Source organism: Carcharhinus amblyrhynchos, chromosome 13, assembly GCF_965287045.1.
Source record: "Carcharhinus amblyrhynchos chromosome 13, sCarAmb.v2.hapA, whole genome shotgun sequence".
NCBI classification, from domain to species: Eukaryota; Metazoa; Chordata; class Chondrichthyes; order Carcharhiniformes; family Carcharhinidae; genus Carcharhinus; species Carcharhinus amblyrhynchos.
In genome coordinates, this window is record NC_137336.1 from 9,535,828 (window position 1) to 9,548,452 (window position 12,625).

At 50.5% G+C, this 12,625-nt stretch overlaps 1 protein-coding gene across 1 annotated transcript in view; it reads left to right on the top strand.

Annotated features, from left to right (window-relative positions):
- The first annotated feature begins 3,288 nt into the window (after window positions 1-3,288).
- LOC145351696 (calcium/calmodulin-dependent protein kinase type II subunit alpha) overlaps window positions 3,289-12,625 on the top strand; it is a 216,684-nt gene continuing 207,347 nt past the window's right edge. The window contains exons 1-2 of the mRNA XM_080201267.1: window positions 3,289-3,530; window positions 3,662-3,756. Coding sequence (XP_080057393.1) covers window positions 3,469-3,530; window positions 3,662-3,756 — 157 coding nt within the window. The 5' untranslated portion in view covers window positions 3,289-3,468. The remainder of the gene's footprint in view (window positions 3,531-3,661; window positions 3,757-12,625) is intronic.

Genomic DNA, 12,625 nt, shown 5'->3' on the forward strand with positions numbered 1-12,625 from the left:
TTTTGGAAGGAATAATGCAGAGAGGAGCTACGTGATAAAAGGTAGACCGATTAGGAGTATAGAAATACAGAGGGACCTGGGAGTGCAGGTTCACAAGTCTATGAAGGTTGCAACACAGGTGGAGAAGGTTGTGAGGAAAGCTTATGGAATGCTAGCCTTTATAGGAAGGGGTATGGAGTATAGGAGCTGCCGTCTAATGCTTCAGTTGTACAGAACGTTGGTTAGACCGCATTTGGAGTACTGCGTCCAGTTCTGGTCGCCTTACTACCAGAAGGACGTGGAGACTCTGGAGAGGGTGCAGAGGAGGTTTACCAGGATGTTGCCTGGCATGGAAGGACTGAGTTACGAGGAAAGGTTGGAGAAATTGGGACTTTTCTCCTTGGAAAGACGGAGATTGAGGGGAGACATGATAGAGGTATATAAGATACTGAAGGGAATAGATAGAGTCAATAGTGAGAGGCTGCTCCCTAGACTGGGTACAATTACGAGAGGTCATGATCTAGGGGTGAGGGGGGAGAAGTATAATTTGGATGTGAGAGGAAGGTTCTTCACGCAGAGGGTCGTGGGTGTATGGAACGCGCTACCGAGTAGGGTGGTGGAGGCAGGAACGTTGGACTTGTTTAAGGTTTACTTAGATAGACACATGAGCGAAACAAGGATGGAGGGTTATAGTAGGGGGTATTAAATAGGGTCAAATCCTCGGGAGACACCGGAAATGCAGACTTATATGTTAACATTTTTGTCTTTTTATTCCGCAGGTGGAGGTCCACCTTGTTGTCAAACAAGGGGCATGCACACGGTGGGTCGTGCGTGGGCTGCTCTTGGAGATTCCGGGAGTGGCCTAGTACTTCGTGTCGGTGTGTGTGCTTGATCCTGGACCGGTAGACGGGCGCCGCAACAGCTCAGAGACTAGCACTGCTGGCTGTGCAGATACATGGATTTGGGCCTGTGTCTGTGGGAGTTTGTGCATTCTCCCTGTGGTTGCGTGGGTTTCCTCCGGGCGCTCCGGTTTCCTCCCACACCCCAAAGATGTGCTGTTAGGCTGATTGGTTTACCAAATTGACACTATTCTCCCCTGAATCTGGCTAAGTTAGGGGTTCCACTCACAGACATGCAGGGCAGGGTAGGTGTAGGAGGATGCGGCGGCGCGGGCTCGTTGGGCCGAGGGGCCAGTTTCCCGTGCTGGGTTGTTCTTTGTTCTTTGTAGGTGGAGGGAGGATGAAAGGTGGAGGGGAAATAGAGGGAGTGGGAGATGGAGGGGGAGATGGAGGGGGAGGGATGTAGGGATCGGATGGAAGGAGGGGGAGATGGAAGGAGGGGAAGGGATGGAGGGAGGGTGAAAGATGGAAGGGAGTTGGAGGGAGTAGGAAATGGAGGGGGAAGATGTCGGAGGAAATGGAGAGAGATGGAGGGGAGGAATGTAGGGAGGGGATGGAACAGGACACAGAGTGAGGAGGAGAGATGGCGGGGTGATGGAGGGTGGAGATGGAAGGAGAGAGAGATGGAATGTAGGGGGGACATGGAGGGAGGGAGAGATGGAGAGGAGAGAAATGAAGGGGAAGATGGAAGGAAGAGGAGAGATGGAGGTAAAGGAATATGGAGAGAGGGAGATAGCTGGGAGAAGAGATAGATGGAGGGGAAATGGAGGGAGAGGGAGAGATGGGGGAGGTGGAAGGAGGGAGAAATGGAGGTAAAGGAATATGGAGGGGGGAGTGCTGGGAGGAGACATAGATGGAGGAAGAGATGGAGGGATTGGCAGAAGGAGGGTGGAGACAGAGGAGGAGATGGAAGGAGGGGGAGAGATGGAGGTAAAGGAATATGGAGAGGGGGGAGAGGTGGGGGGAAGATAGATGGAGGGGGAAATGGAGGGGGGAGAGCTGGAGGAGAGATATATAGAAAGGGAGATGGAGGGATCGGGAGATGGGGGGAGGGGCAGAGATGGTGGAAAAGGAATATGGAAGGGGGAGAGGGCTGGGGGGAGAGATATTTGGAAGGAGAGATGGAGGAGGAGGGAGATGGAGGGAGGGGACAAGATGGAGGGGAAGGGAAGAGAAGTCTAAGATATTTTTGAGCTGCTGTAAGGGATCTTGTTGCTTTGAGCCTCCCAGTCCCACAGTGAAGATACTGGGATAATAAGGAACCAAACGGAAGGGAGATTTGAAGCTTTGACTGACCTGCCAATGTAAAACTTGGAATACAGCATCATTAACCAAACGTAAAGGAAGGAAGATTGCGGGGGGAAACAAGAATAAGGTGAAAGGCAGACCTTTGAAACAATCCCTGAAAGCCCTCATTAAAACTTGTTCAAACAATGGTATCCAGTGCAGCAATACATCATTACAAAGATGCTGCAGGATAGACTCCAGGTAACGGGGAGTTCAGAGCTCTCTCATCCCATTCATCAGCTGAACTCAAAAACCACTTAGACCTCATTCTGTTGATTTGCCAGGCAGCCGCTTCTGTCACACTGTGGTCACAGTGGTTCCGTGAGGAGCACGACTGAATTGGTGGGCTGTGGATTCATATCTGAACTGGCCCAGAAGGTTGTAGGTGACACACTGCAACACTGAGTGTTACACCCAGGCTCCATCTGTTCTCTCGGGTGAATTGAAAGTCTCCCATGGTTCTATTTGGAGAAAGAGAGAAGGTGGGTGGTGGCCGGGGGTGGGGGGGGGGGGTTGTTCTTCCTTGTGTTCTCAGTGATATTTATCCCTCCATCCACACCACGGTCCTGCCCGAGAGCTCCAAGATTTGCAGCACACTTCACCAGAGCCTACGCTTGGGAAAGTACATCATTAGCTGCAAATTGCTTTGGGATGTCAGATGGTCGTGAAAGGTGCTATACAAATGCAAATCTTTTATCCGCTTAATCCCCAGCCCCTGGAACAGTTGTTCCAGTCCAAATCATAATTCGGCAGTCACTGACTGCTGTCCTTTGGCAGAGAGATGTGTGTGTGTTTGTGTGTGTGTGTGTGTATGCAGGGGGGGATTTTTAAACCTCTGTTCAATTTGCAGGCAGGCTTTTTTTCTTAAAAACTTAAATTTTATTTTAAATTTTCACACACGGTGTGATATCTCTTCCCCCCCACCCCCCAAATTTCTCCTCTTTTACACGTGAGTGTGAAGGCTGGAGTCAGGATTCAAAAGTGTCAGAGCAGTTTTTTTGTGTGTGTGTGAAGCTCTGTGGATGCTGTTGCCTTGGAAACAGTTCGGCAGAGGGAGGAGAAATGATATTGAGCTAGAGAGAGAGAGAGGGAGGGAGGAATTAAAAAAAAACCACACCAACTAGTGAGGCTTGCGCTGGTTGCATTTTCTCATTATTTTTCTCTCTCTCTCTCGTGTAGTGAGCTGTCAATCAAAGGAGCCTCCGAGACTAGCGCCTTTGGAAACACAAGAGTGAGTGTGTGTATATGAGAGAGAGAGAGAGGCAATAGATCCCAACAGGAGCAGCCTGGAGAAGAAGTCAGAATGGCCACAATAACATGCACTCGATTCAGCGAGGAGTACCAGATGTACGAGGAATTGGGCAAGTAAGGGATTCGTCTGCAAAATACAGCAAAACCCCCTTTTTAGTGGTGACTTTCCTCTCCCCCTTCCCTGTGCGTGTGTGTGTGTCTGATTCTGGTTGGAATGAACTAAAATATCTGTTACTTGTTTCCAGGGGAGCTTTCTCCATTGTAAAGCGGTGCGTTAAGATCCTCTCCGGACAGGAATACGCTGCAAAGATTATCAACACAAAGAAACTGTCTGCTAGGGGTAAGCTGACTGACATTCCCCTTCTTCATTTCAAAAATCTCACCCCCACTTCCAGCTGGGGAGGCAGAGTTCAGTGTCACAGGTTGCTGCCTCTCGCCACCTTTCCCCAGTGTAAGATTCAAGTCCCTTTGGCTTTTACTGACCTGTGTTACCGTCACCCAAAAAAAAGAGAGACAGAGAATGCTGCAACAGTTTGTGAAGTTAAAAACCTGAACGGTTTGCAGTGGGTGTGGTCTGGGGGAGGGGGTGGGGGTGGAGGGGGAGGGGGGGGTGGCTGGCAGGATGGGGAGGGGGTGGAGGGGGGGGGGTGGCTGGCAGGATGGGGAGGGGGAGTGGGGGTCTGGGGGTGGTGGTGGGTGGGTAGCTGGTTGGGAGGATAGCTTGGGGGGGCGGGGAGAGAGGGATGGGGTGAGCAACTGCCTGGGTGAGGGGGTTGGGTGGTCTTGGGGGGGTGGGTGCGGCTGGTGACTGGCTGACTGAATGGCTGGGGGGGGTGGTGGTGCGTGGTGTTGGGGATGGGTGGTCTGCAGGGATGTGGCTGGGTGGGTAGGGGATGGGTGGAGGGGGTGGTCTGGTGGGGAGGAGAGTGGATGGCTGGGTGGTGTGTTGTGGGTGGGTGGGTGGGTGGGGGGGGGGTTGGCTGGGTGCTGTGTGGTGGCGCGAGGGTGGGTAGTGGTAGGGGGTTGGGTGGGGGAGGTGTGTGTGTGGGTGGCTGGCTGGTGGGGTGTGGGTGGGTGGGTGGGTGGGGGTGGGTAGTGGGGTGAGTGGGGGCTGACTGGGTAGCTGGGTGGATGGTGGGGATGGGTGAGGAGCAATAGACACAGTCCATGCTGGCAGCCACAGTGGTTGGGTAGTCACAGGTGTGCATTGAGACAAAGTGTTGGATATTAAAGCTTCAGTGAGATCCCTGAAAGGGAGATTTTTTTCTCTCTCTCCCTGCACTGGGTGAATAGGTGGGTAAAGGAGTGAGACACAACTGGACTTCCTCAGCTCAGAGCTGCCCAGGATCGATGGGCAGACTGTGCCTCTTTTATTTTGCTACTGTGGGCACCTCTCCAAGTTGCCGTACCCCCTGGAGATTGGGGGGGGGGGGGTGGATGGTGGGAGGGTTAAATTCTGCTCAGTTTCCAAAAAGGTAAATGTATTCAAATCCCCTCCACCTGTGTTTCAGAGAACACCTTGGGGGGGGGTGAGGGGGCAGACAGACGTCTTAAACAAAACTGGAATGTTTCAGGGTGAAATTTGGTCTTCTGGATTGTCCATTTCCTCATTTCCCGGTCTTGCCCACTGATTTTTGCAGCCCCGGTTCCAGGAAAACCCACCCCCGTTGTGCAGGGGGTGGGGGGAGGGGTGATGGGTTGGTATCTGGGGAGGTCTACTCAGTCCGCCCGACACCCCCAGTTGGCTCTGGTGTTGGTCAAAGAGCTGCCACCAGTGGAGTAACTGGATTTGATTCATCTCACACAGCGAGCCTCCTGCTCCAGTCACTCTGTTTCACTACATACTTGCCACGGTGCTCAACGGGTTAACAGAGGGTGAGCACTGCCAGCGGTGAGGTTTGGGAAAGGGTTAATACCAACAGTGTCTGCAAACTGTACAGGTGAGGCTGGGAAACCTTCCTGAGCCCCCAGCAGCTCTCCCAGATATTGAGCATCAGAGAGTCAGGGTGTGGAGCTGGCAGCAGCAAGCACAGACAGCAATGTATACAACAAACTGGAGTGGGTGCCTGCTTGTCAGAGTGTACAGTGAGCATGGATGTGAGTGTGTGTGGCGTTCTGCGAGTGAGAATCAGCTTTATGTGTCTGCTGTACATCCTGCACCTCTGCTGTGCCTCTGCTGTGTGTGGGCGGATTGCTGTGTACGCTGAAGGCATATTGTATGTATGTGCAGCGTGGATCTGCCAATATACAATTCATACTGCGCTTGCTGGCTTCATAATGACCTGGGTACTGAAGAATGTGTGTGTGTGTGTGTGTGTGTGTGTGTGTGTGTGTGTGTGTGTGTGTGTGTGTGTGTGTGTGTGTGTGTGTGTGTGTGTGTGTGTGTGTGTGAGAGAGAGAAGTGTGCCTGAATGTGTATAGGTGTCAGTGTTTCTGCAGTGTTCTTCATAGACTACCCATCCTCACACACACAATGTACCCTATCCAACTCCCCACCCTCACACACACACTGCACCCCATCCAACTCCCCACCCTCACACACACACTGTACCCCATCCAACTCCCCACCCTCACACACACACTGCACCCCATCCAACTCCCCACCCTCACACACACACTGTACCCTATCCAACTCCCCACCCTCACACACACACTGTACCCCATTCAACTCCCCACCCTCACACACACAATGTACCGTATCCAACTCCCCACCCTCACACACACACACTGCACCCCATCCACCTCCCCACCCTCACACACACACTGCACCCCATCCAACTCCCCACCCTCACACACACACTGTACCCCATCCAGCTCCCCACCCTCACACACACACACTGTACCCCATCCACCTCCCCACCCTCACACACACACTGTACCCCATCCACCTCCCCACCCTCACACACACACTGTACCCCATCCAGCTCCCCACCCTCACACACACACACTGCACCCCATCCAACTCCCCACCCTCACACACACACTGCACCCCATCCAACTCCCCACCCTCACACACACACTGTACCCCATCCAACTCCCCACCCTCACACACACACTGTACCCCATCCACCTCCCCACCCTCACACTGTACCCCATCCACCTCCCCACCCTCACACACACACTGTACCCCATTCAACTCCCCACCCTCACACACACACACACACACACACACACACACTGCACCCATCCAGCTCCCCTCCCTCTCACACACACTGTACCCCATCCAACTCCCCACCCTCACACACACACTGCACCCCATCCAACTCCCCACCCTCACACACACACACTGTACCCCATCCAACTCCCCACACACACACTGTACCCCATCCACCTCCCCACCCTCACACACACACTGTACCCCATTCAACTCCCCACCCTCACACACACACACACACACACACTGTACCCCATCCAGCTCCCCACCCTCTCTCTCACACACACACACGGAAGTCCATGTGTCCACAGTTATTGCCCATTGAATCTGGTTTTCCTGAATTAGGTGCTCTGTGATGTGCCTAAATCAGGTAAGTGGTTGAAGTTTAATCACCACAATAAATGCTATGGGGAATATGGCTGCCTTCGACCTATTGATAGAGTGTGAGATGTTGCTGAAACGGGCCAATGTTTCTGCTTTATAAAGTTAGCTTTATCGCCGTGAGCTGTGTTGGAATGTGAGCTGTCCATCAATTTTATTTCACCTGCATTCAAAATTATTTCTCGGATTTAGTTTTAAAATTAAATTCCTCTTTCGACTGATCGATCTTCTGATTTATTAACTGTTGTAACTTGTGCAAAATCTTTGCTCATTGACTCAAAGCTCCCACTTTCAAATCTTCTCACCACCCTTATCTCTCTCTGTCGCTCTCATCAATGTTTGTTCTTGCTGTAACCTTTCCTTCCTCCTGCCTCAGCACAAACCTACAGATCAAACTTCCCCATCTCTTGCGCACATTCCTCCTGATAAACTCCTAGAGTCCCATTGGAAAAGCCCTTCGGCCCATCAAATGGCTTCCATCTTGCTAGGAGAAGTTATTGTGGTCGGGCTGTACCCCAAGTGTTCCTTCCTGATGTTTTTTGTCGTACAAGCCTCCTGCGATCTTTTCTCATCCAATCCTCGCACAGTAACCTTAGTTCTCCTTTTAAATATATCTATGTTATTGACAAATCGTCTGAAGTTGAATTCGATGTTGAGACTGGAAGCTGTAAAGTGCCGAGCCAGAAGATGAGATGCTGTTCCTCCAGTTTGCGTTGAGCTTCACTGGGACATTGCAGCAGGGCCAAGGACAGACATGTGGGCACGGGAGCAGGATTGTGTGTTAAAATGGCAAGCAAGCGGAAGGTCAGGGTCCTGACTGCGCACTGCGAAGTGATCACCCAGCCTACGCTTAGTCTCCCCCGTTATAGAGGAGACCACACTGGGTGCAGTGAATGCAATGCACCAAATTGAATGGGGTGCAAGTGAAATGCTGCTTAACCTGGAATGAGTGTTTTGAACCTCGGATGGTGAGCGTGGAAGAGGTAAAGGGACAGGTGTTACACCTTCTGCGATTGCATGGGAAGGTGCCATGAGTGACGAGAGAGGTGTTGGGTGTAGTGGAGGAGTGGACTAGGTTATCCTGGAGGGAACGGTCTCTGCGGAATGCTGACAGAGAGAGCTGACAAAGGGTCGTCTGGACTCGAAACGTCAGATCTTTCCTCTCCTTACAGATGCTGCCAGAGATTTTCCAGCAGTTTCCCTTTTGGTTTCAGGTTCCAGCATCCGCAGGAATTTGTTTTTATCTGTGTTATTGGTGTCAGCTTAGGGAGACAGTGGCACTGTGGTAATGTTACTGGGCTAGCGATCCTGAGGCTCAGGCTGTTGGTCTGGGTTTTTTTACTTATATATTCTTGCATCGAACATGAGCACTGCTGACAGAATTGTCACTGACTCGATGTTAGAAACCAAACTCTGAATTTGAACACGGAAGATGAATAGAGATCTGAATTAATAATTGTCCAGCACACTTATTGGAAGGTGGGAGCAGGAGGATTCAACTTGGCTCTTTGAGCCTGTTCCGCCATTCATTGTGATCGTGGCGGATCATCCAACTCAATAGCCTGATCCCACCTTGCCCCTTTGATCCCTTTCGCCCCAAGAGTTATATCTAATTCCCTCCTGAAAACATACAGGCGGGAATTTTCCAATCCCACCGGACATGGAAATCGTAGCAGACAGGGGCAAACTGGGGTGGGGTGGGGGAGATAGGTATCGGGGTGTGGTGGCGGGGGCGGGAGGAGTACCATGGAAGGTCCATTGACCTCAGGCGGGTTTTTACGGTTTTGTGGTGAGTGCGGTCGAAAAATCCTGCCCACAATGTTTTGGCCTCAATTGCTTTCTATGGTAGCGAATTCCACAGGCTCACCACTCTCTGGGTGAAGAAATTTCTCCCCATCTCTGTCCCACAAGGTTTACCCAGGATCCTTAGACTATATCCTCTGGAACTGGACATCCCCAACATCAGGAACATCCTTCCTGCATCAACCCTGCCCAGTCCTGTTAGAATTTTATAGGCCTCTATGAGATTCCCCCCTCATTCTTCTAAACTCCTGCGAATATACTCCTAACCAACTCAACCTCATACATCAGACCTGTTATCCTCAGAATCAGCCCGGTAAACTTTCGCTGCGCTCCCTTGAGAGAAAGAATATCCTTCCTCAGAAAAAGAGACCAAAACTGCACACAATATTCCAGGTGTGGTCTCGCCAAGCACTGTATAATTGTAGCAAGACATCCCTGTACTCGAATCCTCTCTCTATGAAGGCCAATGTATTATTTGCCTCAGTAGAAAAATACTGGAAAATCTCGGCAGGTCTGACATCATCTGTGGAGAGAGAACAGAACCAACTGCTGGAATTTTACTGCCTTTTCCTCCCAAGGCTCAAAAGATCCCACGGGGAATGCTGCTCACCCGCCTCGGAATCAGGACAAAAAAAACAAGAAAAATTACAGCACAGGAACAGGCCCTTCAGCCCTCCAAGCCTGTACTGACCATGCTGCCCCTCTGAACTAAAACCCCCTACCCTTCCAGGGACCATATCCCTCTCTTCCCATTTCTATTCATGTATTTGTCAAGACGCCCCTTTAAAAGTCACTGTGGGGACGGGCGAGACAGTAAAATTCCCGCCAGCGTTTCCAGTCTAGATGACCCTTCGTCAGAGCTGAGGGGAAGAGAGTCAGCAAGGTGGTGGTGAAATTGGACAAAGGGAGTGGTCTGGCCTGCATGTGGCTCCAGACCCACAGCGATGCTTAACTGCCCTCTGAATTCACCCAGAGGTCCGAGGGCAATTAGAGATGGGTAACAAGCGCTTGGCCCTGCCAGCAACGCCCACATTCTGTGAAAGAGTGAGATCGGTCCCGTGCTAACTGCTTTCACATTCCATCCATCATCGTCCTGAATTCCTCACTGAATTTCTTATCCTGTGGTTTCTTTTGTTAATAATGTTGCGCTTTCCCTGCACGCCTCTTCTCTACGTTTACCCTGTCAAAGCCTTTCAGAATCTTCAGGGCTGTGATCAAACCAGTCCCAGCAGTACTCTGTTTTCGAGATGTAAAGAGCTCCTGCCTCGTTTTGACATCAAGTTTCACTGGATTATCTCCTTCTCTCATCCCCTCTTTCTGAAAAGCACGCAGTGGTGAGCGCGGCCAAGTGTTTCCCTCGTGGGCAATGGCCTGCAGTGCGTTACCCATGTCCCTGAGCTCTTGACTGGCACAACACACTTGCAAATATCTCTTTCCCCAGTCGTAGAATCCCTACAGTGCAGAAGGAGGCCATTCGGTCCATCGAGTCCGCACCTGACAACAATTCCACCCAGGCCCCATCCCCGTAATCCCACATATTTACCCTGCCGATACTCCTGACACGAAGCTCAATGATGTGGAGATTCCAGCGTTGGACTGGGGTGGGCACAGTAAGTAATCTCACAACACCAGGTTAAATTAGCACGAGCTCGTGATTCCAAGTCAACCTGGTGTTGTGCGACTTCTTAGTGTGCTCAATTTACCACGTCCAATCATTCTAACCCGCAGATTTTCGGACTGTGGCAGGAAACCAGAGGAAACCCACGCAGACATGGGGAGAATGTGCAAACTCCGCACTGACAGTGACCCAAGCCAGGAATTGAAGTCAGGTCCCTGGTGCTGTGAGGCAGCAGTGCCAACCTCTGTGCTACTATGGCCCGAACTGGTATCTGATCAAAGTGTTTATGGTTTCAGCACAGCAATCTCTCACTTGCACTCCACGTGTCTGAGGAAGGATCATCTAGACTCTGAAACGTTAGCTCTATTCTCTCCCCACAGATGCTGTCAGACCTGCTGAGATTTTTGCAGCATTTTTCTGCTTTTGTTTCAGATTCCAGCATTCGCAGTGTTTTGCCTTTCATAAGAACATAAGAAATAGGAGCAGGAGTAGGCCATCTAGTCCCTCGAGCCTGCCCCATCATTCAATAAGATCATGGCTGATCTGATAGTGGTTCAGTTCCACTTACCCCCCTGCTCCCCATAACCTTTAATTCCCTTATTGATCAGAAATCTATTTATCTGTCATTTAAACACATTTAACAAGGTAGCCTCCACTGCTTCATTGGGCAGAGAATTCCAAAGATTCACTACCCTCTAGGAGAAGAAGTCCTCATCTCTGTTCTAAATTGACTCCCCCGTATTTTGAGGCTGTGCCCCCTAGTTCTTGTTTCCATTGTAAGTGGAAATAACCTCGCTGCCTCTACCCTGTCTAGCCCCTTCATTATCTTATATGTCTCTATAAGATCTCCCCTCAACCCTCTAAACTCCAATGAGTACAGGCCCAGTCGACTCAATCTCTCCTCATAAACTAACCCCCTCATCTCCAGAATCAACCTGGTGAACCTTCTCTGCATCCCCTCCAAAGCTAATATATCCTTTCTTAAATAAGGGGACCAAAACTGTACACAGTACTCTAGTTGCGGTCTCACCAGTACCTTGTACAATTGCAGTACGACCTCCCTGCTTTTATACTCCATCCCCTTCGCAATAAAGGCCAACTCTGTAGTGGTTGTGCATGCTTACAACTGAGCTCACTTTAATAGGATTGAGGGTTATAGGTAGGCCTAGTAGGTAGGGATATGATCAGCGCAGATTGTGGGCTGAAGGGCCTGTTTGTGGTGTACTTTTTCTATGTTCTATGTTCTAAACCTCACAGATGGACAACACAAGGACGTGTGTGTGTGTGTGTGTGTGTGTGTGTGTGTGTGTGTGTGTGTGTGTGTGTGTGTGTGTGTGTGTGTGTGTGTGTGTGTGCGCGCGCGCGCGCGCACATGACACTGGCCCACTTCTAGTGGCACTGCTTTCAATGTTGGGAAGCCTTGAAACTACAAATGGGGGGAGAGCAGTGAGCGATTGATGAGTCACTTGTCCTGTGTTATGCCAACTGCACCCAGACAATTACCATGGAAATTGGAATTAGCGCAGAGAGTGGATGAAATGTATATTGTGTGTGGGCTGTGTAAATGGGCCAAAGAAGTGCTCACTCACTCAGAGTGGGTGTGCAAAACCAACCCCAGTGAAGCTGCGAGGTCAAACTGTTAGCATCGTTTTCTTTATTTCATGGTACTCTTGTTGTGCAACTCAGTTTGTCATTGGGAAACGAGAAGGCCACACATTTCCATTAAAGAGGCTCACATGGAGAATATATATAGACCACTTAGGCCAAATAATAGCCTGTTTCTGTACTGCCAATTCCACGCACACAAATCTTGGTCGCCTGCCTGATGTTCCCACCTTTGGTTACATATCATCGGCTGTTTTGCCAGATGGCATCCCTGCGACAACCTTGGGAGTGTTTCACAATGTTCAAGTCGCTATATAAATGCACCCTGTTGTTGCCATGGGAACACACGCTTGCTACTTTTTTTTAGCTATTTCTCAATAAATCTGCCTGGGCTTTTGCAGCATGTGGCAATGGGATACTCAGTGTAATTCAGTTTCGATTCCAGGTGAGCAAAGCTTTTCCGCGATAGACTCAGAAATCATGCCTGCGTTGGACTGGGGTGGGCACAGTAAGAAGTCTCACAACAACAGGTTAAAATCCAACAGGTTTATTCAGAATCATGAGCTTTTGGAGTGCTGCCCCTTCATTTGGTATCCCCATGGTACCAAATAAACCTGTTGGACTTTAATCTGGTGTTGTGAGACTCTC